Source organism: Apis dorsata, unplaced genomic scaffold (genome assembly GCF_000469605.1).
Source record: "Apis dorsata unplaced genomic scaffold, Apis dorsata 1.3 scaffold_88, whole genome shotgun sequence".
Taxonomy (NCBI): domain Eukaryota; kingdom Metazoa; phylum Arthropoda; class Insecta; order Hymenoptera; family Apidae; genus Apis; species Apis dorsata.
In genome coordinates, this window is record NW_006263386.1 from 646319 (window position 1) to 660962 (window position 14644).

A 14644-nucleotide genomic window follows, 5' to 3' on the forward strand; every position below is an offset into this window, starting at 1 on the left:
CTTTCGATGATTAATATTTCGATTTGCATTTATCTCGAAAACTTGAAAAAAAATTTTCCAAATTTTCTCGAAAATTTTTACTCATAAAACTTTTCTAATTTGATGTAATTACAAAATTATATAAATTTTTATCTAATCACATAAATAAATTAAAAAAATTCCAAGAATTAATTAAAAATAATTATCCAAAGAGATTTACAAATAGCTACTTTACATATATCCAATTAAAAAATAATTAAAAAAAAATTATATGTAAATAATCGAAACAAATATTATCAGTAATAAATTAATCAATTCATAAAAATGTAAATCACTTCCATTATTCAAGATCCATCGTCTTGTGTTTAATTGTATTCTGAAAAGAAAGATTAATAGAAAGAGGCAGATAATCCGAAAAAGGAAAGATAAAACAGGTGCAACGTATAATCCGGCAGCTAGACTCGTTTTATCTTCACTGATTTATCGGCAACGAAAAAATTGTACCCTATACTTCACCTGTTGCCCCGACAGCTCATTTCATTCCCGCGGCACTGAGTCAAAAATCCTGATTGATAATATTAATATTTAATATAAAGGAATATGAATTCGATATCTTAATATTACATATATTATAAATTTATGTACAGATTTAAAAATCAATTTGAATGATTCGAATTCAAATTATTTGATGTATCATGTATATTACAAGTTATATTATTAGAACTTGAAGCAAAGTTAGATAAAGAATTTGAAATTTTATGATTTACGAAAACAAATTTATATTATACCTTCTTATTTTTCTAAATCTTTAATATGAATATTCTATCAATTTTAGGAATTAATAAAATATGATAAGAATAATGATTTTATTTTTTTGATATTGTCATTATTGTCATTGTAATGATGATTAAAATTCTTTCATTTTATAACAATCGATTACATAAAAATTATATACTGAAAATATTTGTTATTTTTTTATTTTTATTTTTGTTAATATTGGAATATTCATAGATATTTATGAATTTCTGTAAAATATTTGTAGTAAAAAATTAATTTTTAAATTAATCTTTATTATGAACGTGAATTATGGAAATTGGAATATTAATCAATGAAAAAAAATTTATCATATAATCTATTTCTAATCTAATTAATAAAATAATCTTAAGTGCATCTACATTTATTTTATCTCACGTAACATCAAGCTACGAAAACAATTTCTATATAATATAAAAATAATCTCTCAATAACTTTATGAATGATACATTTAAATAATTCATTTAAAAAATTGAAACTATAACTTTATTTGTAGATTTTATATGCATTATAAATTATTCTATCTATTTTCATTTTATTATCGATATATTAATAATATTATCGATAAGTTATCGATATCTTATCACTAATCATTAATAGCATCATCGTTACAGGTTAATCGTAAAATTTGATGTCAGTAGTATTATTCTTAGTAACAGAGCAGGAAACTAAATAAAATAAACGCTATATTAATATTCGTCTAAAATAAAATATAGATTGTTATAAAATTTAAAAAAAAATCTATTATTATTATTAGTGATTTAATAAATTCTAGAAAATTCAAGAGATATGTTTTTTTCAAATAAAAATAAAATTTAGAACAAAACACATCGATATTAAAAAAGTAAGTATTTTATAAATACACAAAAATTATTTTACAATACGAATAAAAATTATATATATATACTTTATTTAAAATTAATATAAAAGAATATTTAATTCTTTCTAGTATTGAATATTTTAAGAATTATTTTTTACGAATAATTAAACATGCCTAAAATTCGTGTGAAGAGAAGTGCCATATGGCGATATTTTTCCATAAACTATCAAGAAGATGGATCACACGCGATTGTCAAGTGCAACAAGTGCAATCTCACGGTGCCTTATTGTAAAAACACAACGAATCTGTGGTCACATATCCGTATACGTCATAAAAACATTCTAGAAAACGAACTACCTAGTCAACCGAATAAAAAAACAAACCAAAATCACGCGTCCACTTCGTGGAAATCATCCAGGCAAAGATCGTCAACTTCTTCGAAAATTTCTGATATATCGGAAAAATACTTTGACTTGAGACGAGACAGAGAGATAACACGATCTTTGATACAAATCATAGCCGAAAACGTAATCCCGTTCTCCACGGTGTATGGAAAAGGATTCACAAATTTCATAAAAATGTTGAACGATAAATACAAAGTGCCAGATAGAGATATCTTGATCTCGGAATATCTTCCAGAATTGTACGAGCGTAAATGCGTAGAAATGAGTGAAATTTTATCGAAAGCGACGAATATTCACCTTACCACAAGTTTATGCACAGATTCTAAACGCGGATTACCATTTATGATAACGATCGCGCATTTTTGCACCAACGAAATCCAGCATCATAAAGTTTTGCAGATCTCGTGCCTAAAACAAATGAATGAAACGACGATACGCGAGAACTTGTTAAAAGTCGCTGACACTTGGAAGATCGCTTCGAAAATAAGAACTGTCGTTTACAATGGTAAAAGTGATATTGTGAACACGAATGAAACAGAATGGCGGCAGATATATTGTTTCGGTCGCACGTTGAACTTGATCACACGAAACGCTATAAGAGATACTGAAATTATAAACGAGGTGGTGAATAAATGTCGAAGTATTGTCCATTCTTTTAGATTCAATAGCTCCGTTACGAAATTATTGAGAAAGCATCAACTTGGAGAAAATTCATCGAAAATTTCGAATTTGTTCAAAGATACTGATCGATGGACTACTGTGTATTTATTGTTGAACAATATAAACGAATTAAGATCTATTCTATCAGAAGTTTTTCTCAAAGTGTCGCAGAAGGACGTACCATCCCTGACAGAGCATGAATGGAGGATAATTTCCGAGATGATAAGGGTTTTGAAACCATTGCACGAGGCTACGAGAGAATTATTGGTCGACTGTACCGTGACAATTTCAAAAATAATACCCATAGTTCATGGTGTGGAGGCTGCTTTGAAAAATACGGATAATTTGTCGCAAGATGTGACTTTGTTCCGTGACAATTTATTAACACTTTTCGATAAACGGTTTGAGAATATCGAAAAAAATCCTGTTTACGCCATTGCCACGTTTTTGGATCCTAGATACAAGGATATCGCGTTTCAATCGAAAGAATGTGTTAAATTGGCGAAACATTTGTTGATTCAGGAATTAAATTATTGTTTCAATAATGAAAAGAATAATTCTGATTTACATATGGATAAAGTGGAAATAAAGGAGGAGAATAAAGAAACGAATATTTTGTGGGCAGTGTTCGATAAGAGAGTTCAGGAGTTGCAGATTGAATTTGATAATTGTGAAATTTATTATTCATTGAAGTATGAATTGGAGAGGTATTCTAACGATTATTTAATTTATGTATTTTATTTTCTTTCTGTTCATTATTAAGTTTTTGCAATTATTAAAAATAAAAATACAAGATTTTTGGTCAATTTAATTTTGAGTTTTAGAAATATATATATATATATTTATTTATTTATTTCTATTATATTTTAATTATTATTTAATCATTTCATTATGATTAAATAATGGTATTATGCTTGAATTACTATCTATAGCTTGAATTACTTTATTGATACTTCTAATTGAAAAAAAATAAAAAATTTTCTATCTGTTACTAAGAATAAGATATTAACATTTAATAAAAGTACATTTATAATTCTTGTTTGTTTTTATAGATACGCAAATGTGAAAATAATTAATAGAAAAACCGATCCAATCATATGGTGGAATAACATGGGCCATTCAACGTTTCCAAGGCTTTCGAAACTTGCATTAGAATATTTATGCATACCTTCATTCTCTGCACCTAAAAATCTCTTGTTTTCAAAAATTCGTAAAATTTTATTTAATCGAGAAATGGAATTACCAACGAAGTATATTAACATGTTGGCTATAATAAATTTAAATTAAGAAAAAAGAAGTATATAATGTTATAAATATGTTATACTTCTTTATTTCAACTTCTTTACTTCTATTTTCATTATCGATATCTCAATTGTATTATCGAAACATAAACGATAAGATTATATATTTCGATAAGTTATTGATATTGAAGTTATTTCTAATACAGATATCTATCATAAAATGATTAATGACATCTTGAATAACATTTAATTTTTTCTTTATCGTTTGTTTGTCATTGCATTACTACTGATCGAAAGTTTGGAATTAATGTATTGCACAAAATTCAATACTTAAAAGAAAAAAGAGAAAGACAGATTAGAATATTGTTAGAGCAGAAAATTTTTTCGTATTAAATCTAATAAAATAATTGCAATTATTATTGATATTTATAGCAATAATTATGAATTAATAACAAAATTAATTAAAAATTCAATCTAATTATTAGGAAAATGATTACAAATTTTTTTGATTGTAGGATAATAATATCTAAATTATTTATAGTTAATAATTCACTAAATTATATATAAATTTATTTATTAACAAATCAATATGCTAATTATTTCATATTTTTGTTACAAGTTATTAGAACATTACAAGTTTGTGATATCGAAAAAGAAATAAAATTATTGTTAGTTTTTAAAGTTATTCATATATTTTTATATTTAAAAACGTATATATATACGTTAAAATATATCATTGCATTTTCTTGTTTAATGAATATTAAAATATAATGAATTAAAATTAAAAAAAATTTAATGATGTGATTTTGAAATGAATCTTTGATTTTTTAAAATTATTTAAATTAAGGTTAACATGTAAATAAATGTAAAAAATAAATAAATGTTTATTATCAAGTTACAAGTGTTTAATATAATATAATTTTTAATATAATTTACATATTATCATAAATATTTAACATCTCTTCTTTAAATTATTAATAATTACAATTATTTATATATACTCGAATTTCTTTATCCATAGTAAATCAAGATTTCAAATTTTATATATTTTTTCGATTTGAAATAAGGAATTTCAATTAATTTGATAAGAACTAATAATTAACAAGAACATAACATAATTTAATTCTATGGATCTCTATTATCTGATATCGCTAAACGTTCAAAAAAATATTAATAATCTTATTTCAAACTTGTTTAAATATAAATATGCAATTTGTATAACATACTTTATACGTGTATAAAAGAAAAAAAACTTCGTTCGTGAGTGTTTTAATCGACTATCGTGTATATATTGTATATATTGACATGTAAAAATGTCGTGTGTCGTCGTTTTCTTTCGTGATAATTAACACGATAGCTTATATAAATAATTTATATTTGTAAAATTCGTAATATATTGCTGTTCAAGTCTATCGTAACGTGGCCATAATTCGGATAACGCAAAAAACTTATTGCTTTCGAAAATGATGTTTACATTTTTGTCGATTCTTGTCGACCGAAAGTTAATATAGCCTTGTAATTCCAATCAAGTTTCTATATATGGCTATTTAAAAGACATTTTTGTTACGTTGTATATTAGACTTCACGAAGTGTGAACACTATATGGTTTTTATCGGTGCAGGATATTCCTTTCTTTTTTTTTTTTTTTTTTTACTTTGTCTTTTAATCGTAAAATACAAACAAATTACCATAATCTGTATATAAAATATTTTCAAACCGATCAGAAGAAAATTTTAGCAACAGCTGCTTTATACAAGGTTGTTTATTAGGGATACAGATACAAAGAATGATTCCTTTCTTTTTTTTTTTTAATTTCTAAATTGAAATATAGATGTAAAAAAAAAAAATTCTTTTGAAACTAATAAAATAATATGTCCTATAATAAGTTTTACAGGATTAAATAATAGATTATAGTTTTTCTGATATGACATGAGATCTGTAAGAATATTAGACTCATTATTTTTTTTTTTTAATTTATTATTATCCGTATTATTTTATAATAATATCGCATTCATTGTTAAATGAAAAATCGATTTCGAAAGAATTAACTTTTTATTATATTTTAGATTCTTTGAACACTATCACCACGTATATATATACACATATAGTGTAATAAAATTTTAACAACAAAATTTTTATTATTTCTTATTTTAAAATTTCTCTAATCTTTGAAAAAGGCTAGAAATATTTTTAAAATCTCAATTTTGTTGATCACTTAAGAGTATAAGAATTATTATTAAGAAAAAGATGTAAATAATTCTACTTTTTTTTATTTTAAAATTATTTCTAGAAATTTTTTATCTTTTTCCAATTTTGCTAATCATGTAAGGGATTAAGAAACGTTATTCAGAAAAATGGTATATGATCGAGATTATAAGCACCTACATAAAGAAATGGATATTTTGTACCTGTTGCATTCGGGTCTATTCCATTTAAACACAGGCATTTCGCGGACGTAATTAATAGCACGTCTCCTAACTCGAAAACGAGCATCGCGTGTTTTTAACTCCTCATTTCGAGTATCTTTTATTATGGTCGCAAAATATTATATGCACTCTAGTAAACCGTGTTTTCAACGCTCTCTGTTGAAAAGATATTTCAGATTTGTTCATTACTTAATTTCAATAATATGATTTTTATTAAAATCATATATATATATAATTAGTCACGTTTCATCAATTTTTCAAAATGTCTTTATGAAACGTGTTAGAAGCTTATTTCTATTTAAATTAAGTTTTGTTTAAAAAATTATTCAAAGTAAAATATTTAAATAATGTATCGCATATTTGAATGTTATTTTTGAATAATTATGTTTACTTCAAAAAGCAAATAATAATAACAATAACAGATTGAAACATTCATTCATTATCAAAACACTTATACCCTTACGTGTACTTATTGTTAAGCACACGTAAGCCTAGAAAAATTCAACCAAAAACGTCAACTGACCATTTCATCGGTCATTAATCATATTTCTTGTGGCCACGGTAATGAACAATCGTTAAAAAAAATAATTATTCAAAAGAAAAAAAAAAAGAAAAGAAAAAGGTATCATTACTCAAACTCGACGATATGACTTAACAGCTCAACAGAAAGACCAATCGCTTAACAATAATGAAGTCAACAAAAACACAAGGTCCCATACTTGCTTGCTACGAGATTAATGTTATGTCCAGTTGTGCGGCGGAAGTGCAATTTTCTTTGATACAGCGGTACAGCAAATCCCATTCGATCATCGTCAAAAAAGTATTCCTTATCGATACGATCGCTGATGCGGCCTGTTCGAAACTCGTATACATACGATGCAGAGATATCAGTCAGCCAAAAAATTGGTGACAACGTCGATGTGCAGACAGCAACGTCAATAATTGCGCCTTAAATTGGGCCAGAATAATATATATGTAATGTGTGATAATAAATAATTCGCGCGCTTTACTACTGATCCGGTTTAATTCGTCCTCTTATATATATATGTACAAGGTGTGAAAAACAATTATTTATTATTGATTACACGACGTTCGAACGTTTTAACGTTGATTAAAACTTGTTAAAATTTAAAAAAAAAAAAAATCTATTTAAAATTTGATCGTCAATCACAATGAAATTTTTTTCTTTTTTTTAGATGAATCTGGAAGACAGGAATTGGACAGAAGAGATGAACAATTTTTTTTAAATATACAAAACCATAATTTAACACTAAACACAGTTTTCAGTGAACAGTTAAATACTGAACTGAACGTATGCATCTTTCACGTAATATATTCTAGCACCCGCATATCCTCTCTTCCTCTATTTCTCGTGTTCTTTTCCCTCAATTCGAGCAAATTACAAACACGTTCAAATTTATTCGAATTTTTCCATGAATTTTAAAATCTTAAATTCAATATCTTTGGAAATTTACAAAATTGTTAACTGTCCGGATAGATACGTATCACATTAATTATGCAATGTGATTCTAGAGAATCGTAAAAGAATCATAATCTAAAGTAACTTGGGCGCAGAGCTATCATTAGCTTAATCCTTAATGCAATGAAAAAAACAACTCAAAAGAATGACTAATAGAAATGAATTTTTTTCTCTTACCAAACGTTCAAAGATTCGACAAATAATTCCAAGGTTTTCACTTGAAATGTTTCAATGATCGTGTATCACTATGCGTGTACGTTTCCAGCTGTTCCTTCTTATTTATGTGTTCGAAAAGCAACGAGAGCAAGCGAAAAGAACGCGAATTCGTTGTTCCGGAACGGGGTGAAAGGTACCTATATAGCGAGGACACGACAAGGTAGTGCACAATGATTCCTTGGTTCCCGCGTGACATTTATCTTTATGCATGCTCATTTGCACCCGCTTATGGTCGAGCACGTGCTACCCGGATCGATCGAAGCAGCACCGTCTTGCCAACATTACTATATACTGTAGTAAATTTTACACCAAAAATTATACGAACGTGAACGTATAAATGCGAACATCGCTAATAAATTCTCAACAAATGGGATTCGATGATTGTCGGTACCATCAAAGGAAAAATTCCCCATTTGTCCCAGTTTTTTCTGCGAAAGTCCCAAAATTCGACATTTTTTGAGGATTATTAAGATGACGAGTCTCAAATGAAATTTTCGATATATTTCAAATCTTTAAAAATTCACAAAATTGCTAATTTGGATGATATAATATTAATTAATGTAGTTCTAAGATATTCTAGGGAACCCTAAAACAATCTAGTTCCCATTTCACTCTGAATTTCACTAATATTGGGAAATATCTTGGACACCTTTGGATATTTTGAAAAGCTTAAAATTGTAATAATAACGATGAAACTAAAATGAGATATTAAAATAACGAAATATTCATGATATATGGGAAAAATGTAGATACCAAAAACATGCAATTTCTCTCGTTCATAAATTTATATTAAATATTATTCGAGACGTGTTTGCAAGAAAAGAAACAAAAATAATCGTACGGTACTTACGCAGATAATGTATTAACGTTGCAACATTAAAATCCGTGTTTTGGGCGAAGAGTAAACGGAAGAAAAAAAAAAAGAAAAAAAATGGAGGAAAAAGAAAGAAACATAAGGACATTATTCCGGGTCGGGTTCCGAAAGGCCGCAAACTCGGTTCGAGTTTCTGTAATCGAAGTTAAACGCGCCTCGAGGCAGTGCGTTTAAGTCGAAAAACCGCGGTAACACAGGCGATACCTCTTAAACCACTTTAATGACGCTTCGACGCATCGCGAATTTAAAATTACACTGACGACTTACTCGGGCCCGCGCCGATAAAGATCGTTGCCGATACAAAAACCGGCTTGACTCGGTCCCATCCACTGATAAACCGCGATAAAACTCAGTATGCATGCGTAACAACAGTATCGAAGCACAGCCTAGTTGTCCAGTGTTTCGTGAATATCGATCGCAGTGATTGCGATTTCATTTACGAGCGAAACGTGTTGTAAAGATGTATCTCAAGTTAAGTCTCCGTAATGTAACGGTAGGATAAGATGATAAAATCAAAAGTATGATTATTTTTTGATAGTGAAAAAAAATGCTCCGCCTTTTTGCGTTCCAGATTTAAAAGATAATTTTTCCGAAAAATTAATTTTTGAATCTTACATTTTTCTTTTTTTTTTTTCAAATATATACCTTTTGATTTTATAATTTTTATGTTCAATACTTCGACTATTGTTTATATCTTTATAATTATATCTCTACAATTTCTTTGGTAAAAAAGTAGTATTACAGTAGTACGCATATATCTTTTGTCCGACAACAAATGCTGGAATTTATTCTCTCGCTTATTATCAAATAAGATAATTTAATACAAATTAATATATTATAAATTAAAGATACATTCGTATTCTTATTAAGACAATATGAAAAAAAAGGTATTCGTAAAATTTTAGTAAAAAAAAAGAAAAAAACAAATTGTTTTTGTTTTTTTTATGGTGTAAATAAGAAAATAAGTATTGGTTATTTATTATGTATGATATTATAATTTATTATTATATTTCGATAAATTTATAATTATATATCTTTCTCTTTCTGTATTTATCGAAAACACTTTAAGGAAACTTGCAACTGTTCTGATGGAAATTACATGTAATAATTAAATATATGTAAGAAACACCTGCAGTTAAATTTTAAGCATATAAGAATCTCACATATTTAAATGCAACAAAATTATATCTGTGATTGTAACTATATTCATATATTCATATACTATTCATATATTTTTATATAATACTTAAATAATTATTAAATATTCAGATACTTAAATATTTATTTTATTTCTTAAAATGTATTTTAGAATAATGTTAAATTGTTCTTTTTAATAATTCAATAGTTTGGACAAGCATACATATATGTATGTTGATCACAAATATTTTTATTCTCCGGATAACAACTTTGATGATAAAACAAATGAAATTTGGCAGTTCAATCTATTATATAAAAGTGTAATATTTTAACAAAAAAATCTGTGAACATATTTTTAAGTTAAGATACCATTTTCTATCATTAACATATTTATGATAGAGATTAAAAGATAGCAAGATAGGTCATCTTCGAATATCCAAATAATAAATATCACAACGTGTTAAAAATGAAATTATCATATACGTACATTTCTTCTGTATGATTTCTATCACAGAAAACAAAAGCTTCTTGAAAATAACTTTTCATTTATAATTCAAGTAATTAAATTTTCAATATATGGTTTTCCATGAAACGGGTACAGTTCTCAGCGTAATAAAACAGGCAGAACTTCCGTGAATGCAACGTGCTCATGTGCAAGCTGCAAAAATAGCAGGCGCGCGATGCGATAAAATGATTAAGCGGATCGTCGTGAGTTTGGATGGCAGGTGCCAATAAAAATCGGTTACGTCTTATTACGGATGACCTAGATTTTAGCCAGGAACCAGCCCTTGTAATCTTAATAAGGTGATCCACGCGGCCATAGCGATGATATACATATACGGCCCATTTGTCCCGTTCATGAAGATTGAATAATCTCGCGCGAGAGAATGGAGAGGCGATGTTCTCGGAAGCGGAATATCCATAAACACGCGACGTGCTCTTTCCGCTTTCGCTCCAAGCGCATCGATCGTTCTTGTTATTTTATTGAGCATCGGTTTAATACAACCAATGCCCGCGAAACACGGCCGGCTTTCACGATTTAACGAGATACTAGTGTTCGAACATTGTTTATCAGATGCGAACACGAAAATAACGATTACTGCATTCCAGATTCAAGAAACAATTTTCTTACTCCTTATTTATAATAATTTATTAAATAATATTAGTTTACAAAGTTTATTTTTGCATCATTGTAAGATTTAATATATAATTTTAATATTAGATTAGTTCGAAGAATTACTTGACTGATATTTTTAGATAATGGTTATTTATTTTTCTAAACACAGTTTCAACTTTTCTAGGTGAGAAAGTGAGAATCAAAATGATATGTAGTACGATCTTTAGGTTAAAAAATATTTAAAAATTATTTATAAATATTTATAGCTTAATGAAAATTAAAAAAAAAATAATATATAATTTATAATGAATATTTGTATTAATATTGTTAATAATTTAATTCAAAATTATTCCTTACTTCTTTACTTTTTGTTGACAAGTTTTCGTTTGTGTAAATCTCACTGAGAATATAATATAATATAATATAATATATATTTTATATGTTAAAATAGGAATATTATAATAGGAAAGAAAAATACTGAGTGTATTCAATTGATGTTCGATTGACATTCTATGTGTCGTTTGTGTATCGTATTTTCATGTTACGCACACATGTTAAGACACATGATAGACAAAGAGCAAATGAGAAAAGGATAGATATAGATTAAAAATTGTATAATCAGCGCCATCTTCAGAGTGCCGCAAATGAAACACGTGAACAAAGAGAGCAAATAATAGAAGAAGACAAAAATAAAGTAAAAGTAGCTACTAGCGCCATCTCTTTGTTTTCGAGAGAAATATCTTTTTAAAAATAATCAAGAGATGGCGCTGATATTCAATTCATATTCTGTTTTATCCTATTTTTGAACAAATGTCTTTGATATTCGAGAAATGGCGCTGGTCTTTAATTCTTCTTCTGTTTTATCCTATCTTTGAAGAGATACTTTTTAGACTCGACAGATAGCGCTAATTCTCCAATTTTTATTTTGTTTTCCTTATCTATACTTGTTATGCAAAATTTATATTTATTGTTTAAGGAACAATTCTGATATTTATTTAACTTTATTGTTCTTTTACTTTTTGTCCCTATTTTATTGATTAAAAATCTTAATAGAATTTTACAGAATTCGATTCATTTTTTTTATGTTATAAGTGTATTTTATATATATATATATATATATATATATTTGTATATCATATTTATTTAGACAGAATTTAATGCAATAGTATCAAAAGTTTTTTGATGAATATTTCGGAAACTAAGATCTACTATCTATTATATGTAAAAAAAAAAAAGTTATTCAAAATATTGATTTTTATTACAAAAATCATCAAAGGATATAGCATAAAGAAATTATTTTTAAACTCTGTTAATTTTATCAACTTTTGTAATTGAATTAAATATAATTTCTGCATTTACCGCTCTAAATATAGAGGGCATATCAAACATTTTAACTTTTTGCACGATCGGTATTTCAGAACATGAGACATACAAAATCTCATTAAATGTTAGGTCTATCCTATACTTCATCTGTGCCCTGGGAATTTGGTTCAGAAGCGAAGGAATCGGTATTTGGTGCATTATGCATCATAAGCAAAAATATCAAAATGAAAGTACCCTCGTGATATCGTTTACGAAAATCTGGTAAACTGCATTTATAACGTGGCTCGCTTCTCGAAGCACGACGCTAGTTCGACATTTAACATCATGCTATTGTTTTAACCGTATCGAAAAAACGAAGCTGGAAGGGTGATCAAATTTTTGTTTATTGCTTATTAGCTGGGAAACTACCCAAATTCTATCGAGTTTCGATCGAGTTTCTTAATCGTACGTCAGAAATCTTCACATCCACCATACAGTGAGTGTCAATGCTGTTTGTACTATCACTTTCTCATGCCTATGAATTGTCGAATTCCTTGAACATACTTTTACACGATCCATTGTTAAGATAAATGTGCAAGAGACGAAAATAATGTTTAGGAGTCATATCATTTATTTGGTATGTATTTATTGAAAATGTATATTTATAATTATTTATACTTTTACTAATCTTTTTGTTTCTCTTTTTAAAAATTGCATCCTTATATTAACAATCACCAAAAGATTTATGTGATTATTTTAATTTTACGAAAATCTTATTTTTGCAATAATAGAATTTTTCAATTCAAAGACATATTTTTATATTAAAATTTTGTTGTACTAGTTTATTATTATTAATTTATTCTACTAGTTTTATTATTTTATTAATAAAAATAATATAATATTTAATTTACAAATTCAATTCATATTTTTATATATATTATATAATTACTTAACAATGTTAAATATATTATGATCTTACAATCACAAATCATTAATAAAATTCTAATTTAATTTAATGTATAATTAATATATAAAATAAGAGTTTATTTTGAAGTTATTTTATTTATTTTACTGTAATTAAATTAAATTTATAAAAATTATTTTATATTTACTTTACTAATATTTTAAAGAACTTGATATAAAATTTATTAAAAAATTTTATTTTATTTTTTCAAAATTTATACTTCAAATATTATTTTAGATATCACTTTTATTTACATCTATTATATGTTATTGTAATTAAATTTTTATTTATAACATGATAACTATTACAAATATTTAATTTTTTAAAATTAGATTTTATATATCATTTAACATTTTTTTAAAACAGTTTTTTTTTATTTATATGTAAAGTATTTATACCAATGAAATTTAATTATGTACTTGTATTAAATGTTTAATTATACTTTTTTCAACTGATATAAATTATAATTATATAATTATAATTCATATTATAATTATTATAAATAATATTTTAAAATGTAACGTAATATTTATAATATATTTTATAATACTTTACATTATTGAACCTATATTTTCATATTTTTCTTTAGATCATATTCTTCTTTAGATATCACGCATTGAAATAAATAAAATTCAATAATTTATTTAATTTTATTAACAAAAATAGAATTTTTCGCTTATGAGAAGAAAAAATTCTAATTGATTATAAATTTAATCTGAAATTTAGAAACTAATAATGATTAAGTAAATCATGTGATGTCAGTATAATGGCAAACTAATAAGACAGAATAATTTGCTTATAAACAAATACAACAAAGTTTTAAGAATATGAACATATAAGCATATGACTTTTAAGTCATATGGTATTATAAAGAATTAGAAAAAAATTATAAAATCCAATAATCTAAATATCTCTTCGATTTCATCATTCAAGATTATCTTTATCATATAATAAAATTATTCAATTGAACACATTTTTCAAGACAAATCATTTTATATAAAAATTTATGTAATGTTAAACTATAGAAAAATAAGAAAAATATTTTGATTTTAGGCATTTGAGAAGATCAGGAGGCCTGGTGCGGGCACATTCAAGAGCTGTGGTGGTTGGTGAATGGTGTTGCAGATAGACTCGGTGTGGGGTTGGGCGTCACCCCCGCTGCGCCTCCAACTAGGGGGGTCTAGGGGCGCCTCGGGGAGAGTGGCCGCGGG

At 26.4% G+C, this 14644-nt stretch overlaps 2 protein-coding genes across 2 annotated transcripts in view; both read left to right on the plus strand.

The window, feature by feature from the left end:
* Nucleotides 1-1723: 1723 nt before the first annotated feature.
* On the plus strand, nt 1724-4152 carry LOC102672924 (zinc finger BED domain-containing protein 1). Its single transcript, XM_006611533.2, has 2 exons — nt 1724-3383; nt 3729-4152. The coding sequence occupies exons 1-2, from the start codon at nt 1783-1785 to the stop codon at nt 3961-3963; spliced, it is 1836 nt and encodes a 611-aa protein (XP_006611596.1). The 5' UTR covers nt 1724-1782; the 3' UTR covers nt 3964-4152.
* Nucleotides 4153-12573: 8421 nt separating this feature from the next.
* The window catches only part of LOC102673589 (kelch-like protein diablo), a 4946-nt gene continuing 2875 nt past the window's right edge, over nt 12574-14644 (plus strand). Inside the window, exons 1-2 of the mRNA XM_031508507.1 lie at nt 12574-13106; nt 14487-14644. Of these exons, the coding sequence (XP_031364367.1) occupies nt 14547-14644 (98 nt within the window). The 5' untranslated portion in view covers nt 12574-13106; nt 14487-14546. The remainder of the gene's footprint in view (nt 13107-14486) is intronic.

What these genes read in the sequence shown, in the direction of transcription:
- LOC102672924 (XM_006611533.2), top strand. Translation starts at nt 1,783, where the DNA reads ATGCCTAAAATTCGTGTGAAGAGAAGTGCCATATGGCGATATTTTTCC. An exon ending in TTGAAGTATGAATTGGAGAG is followed by an intron (nt 3,384 to 3,728) that starts GTATTCTAACGA and finishes TTGTTTTTATAG; the next exon opens with ATACGCAAATGTGAAAATAA.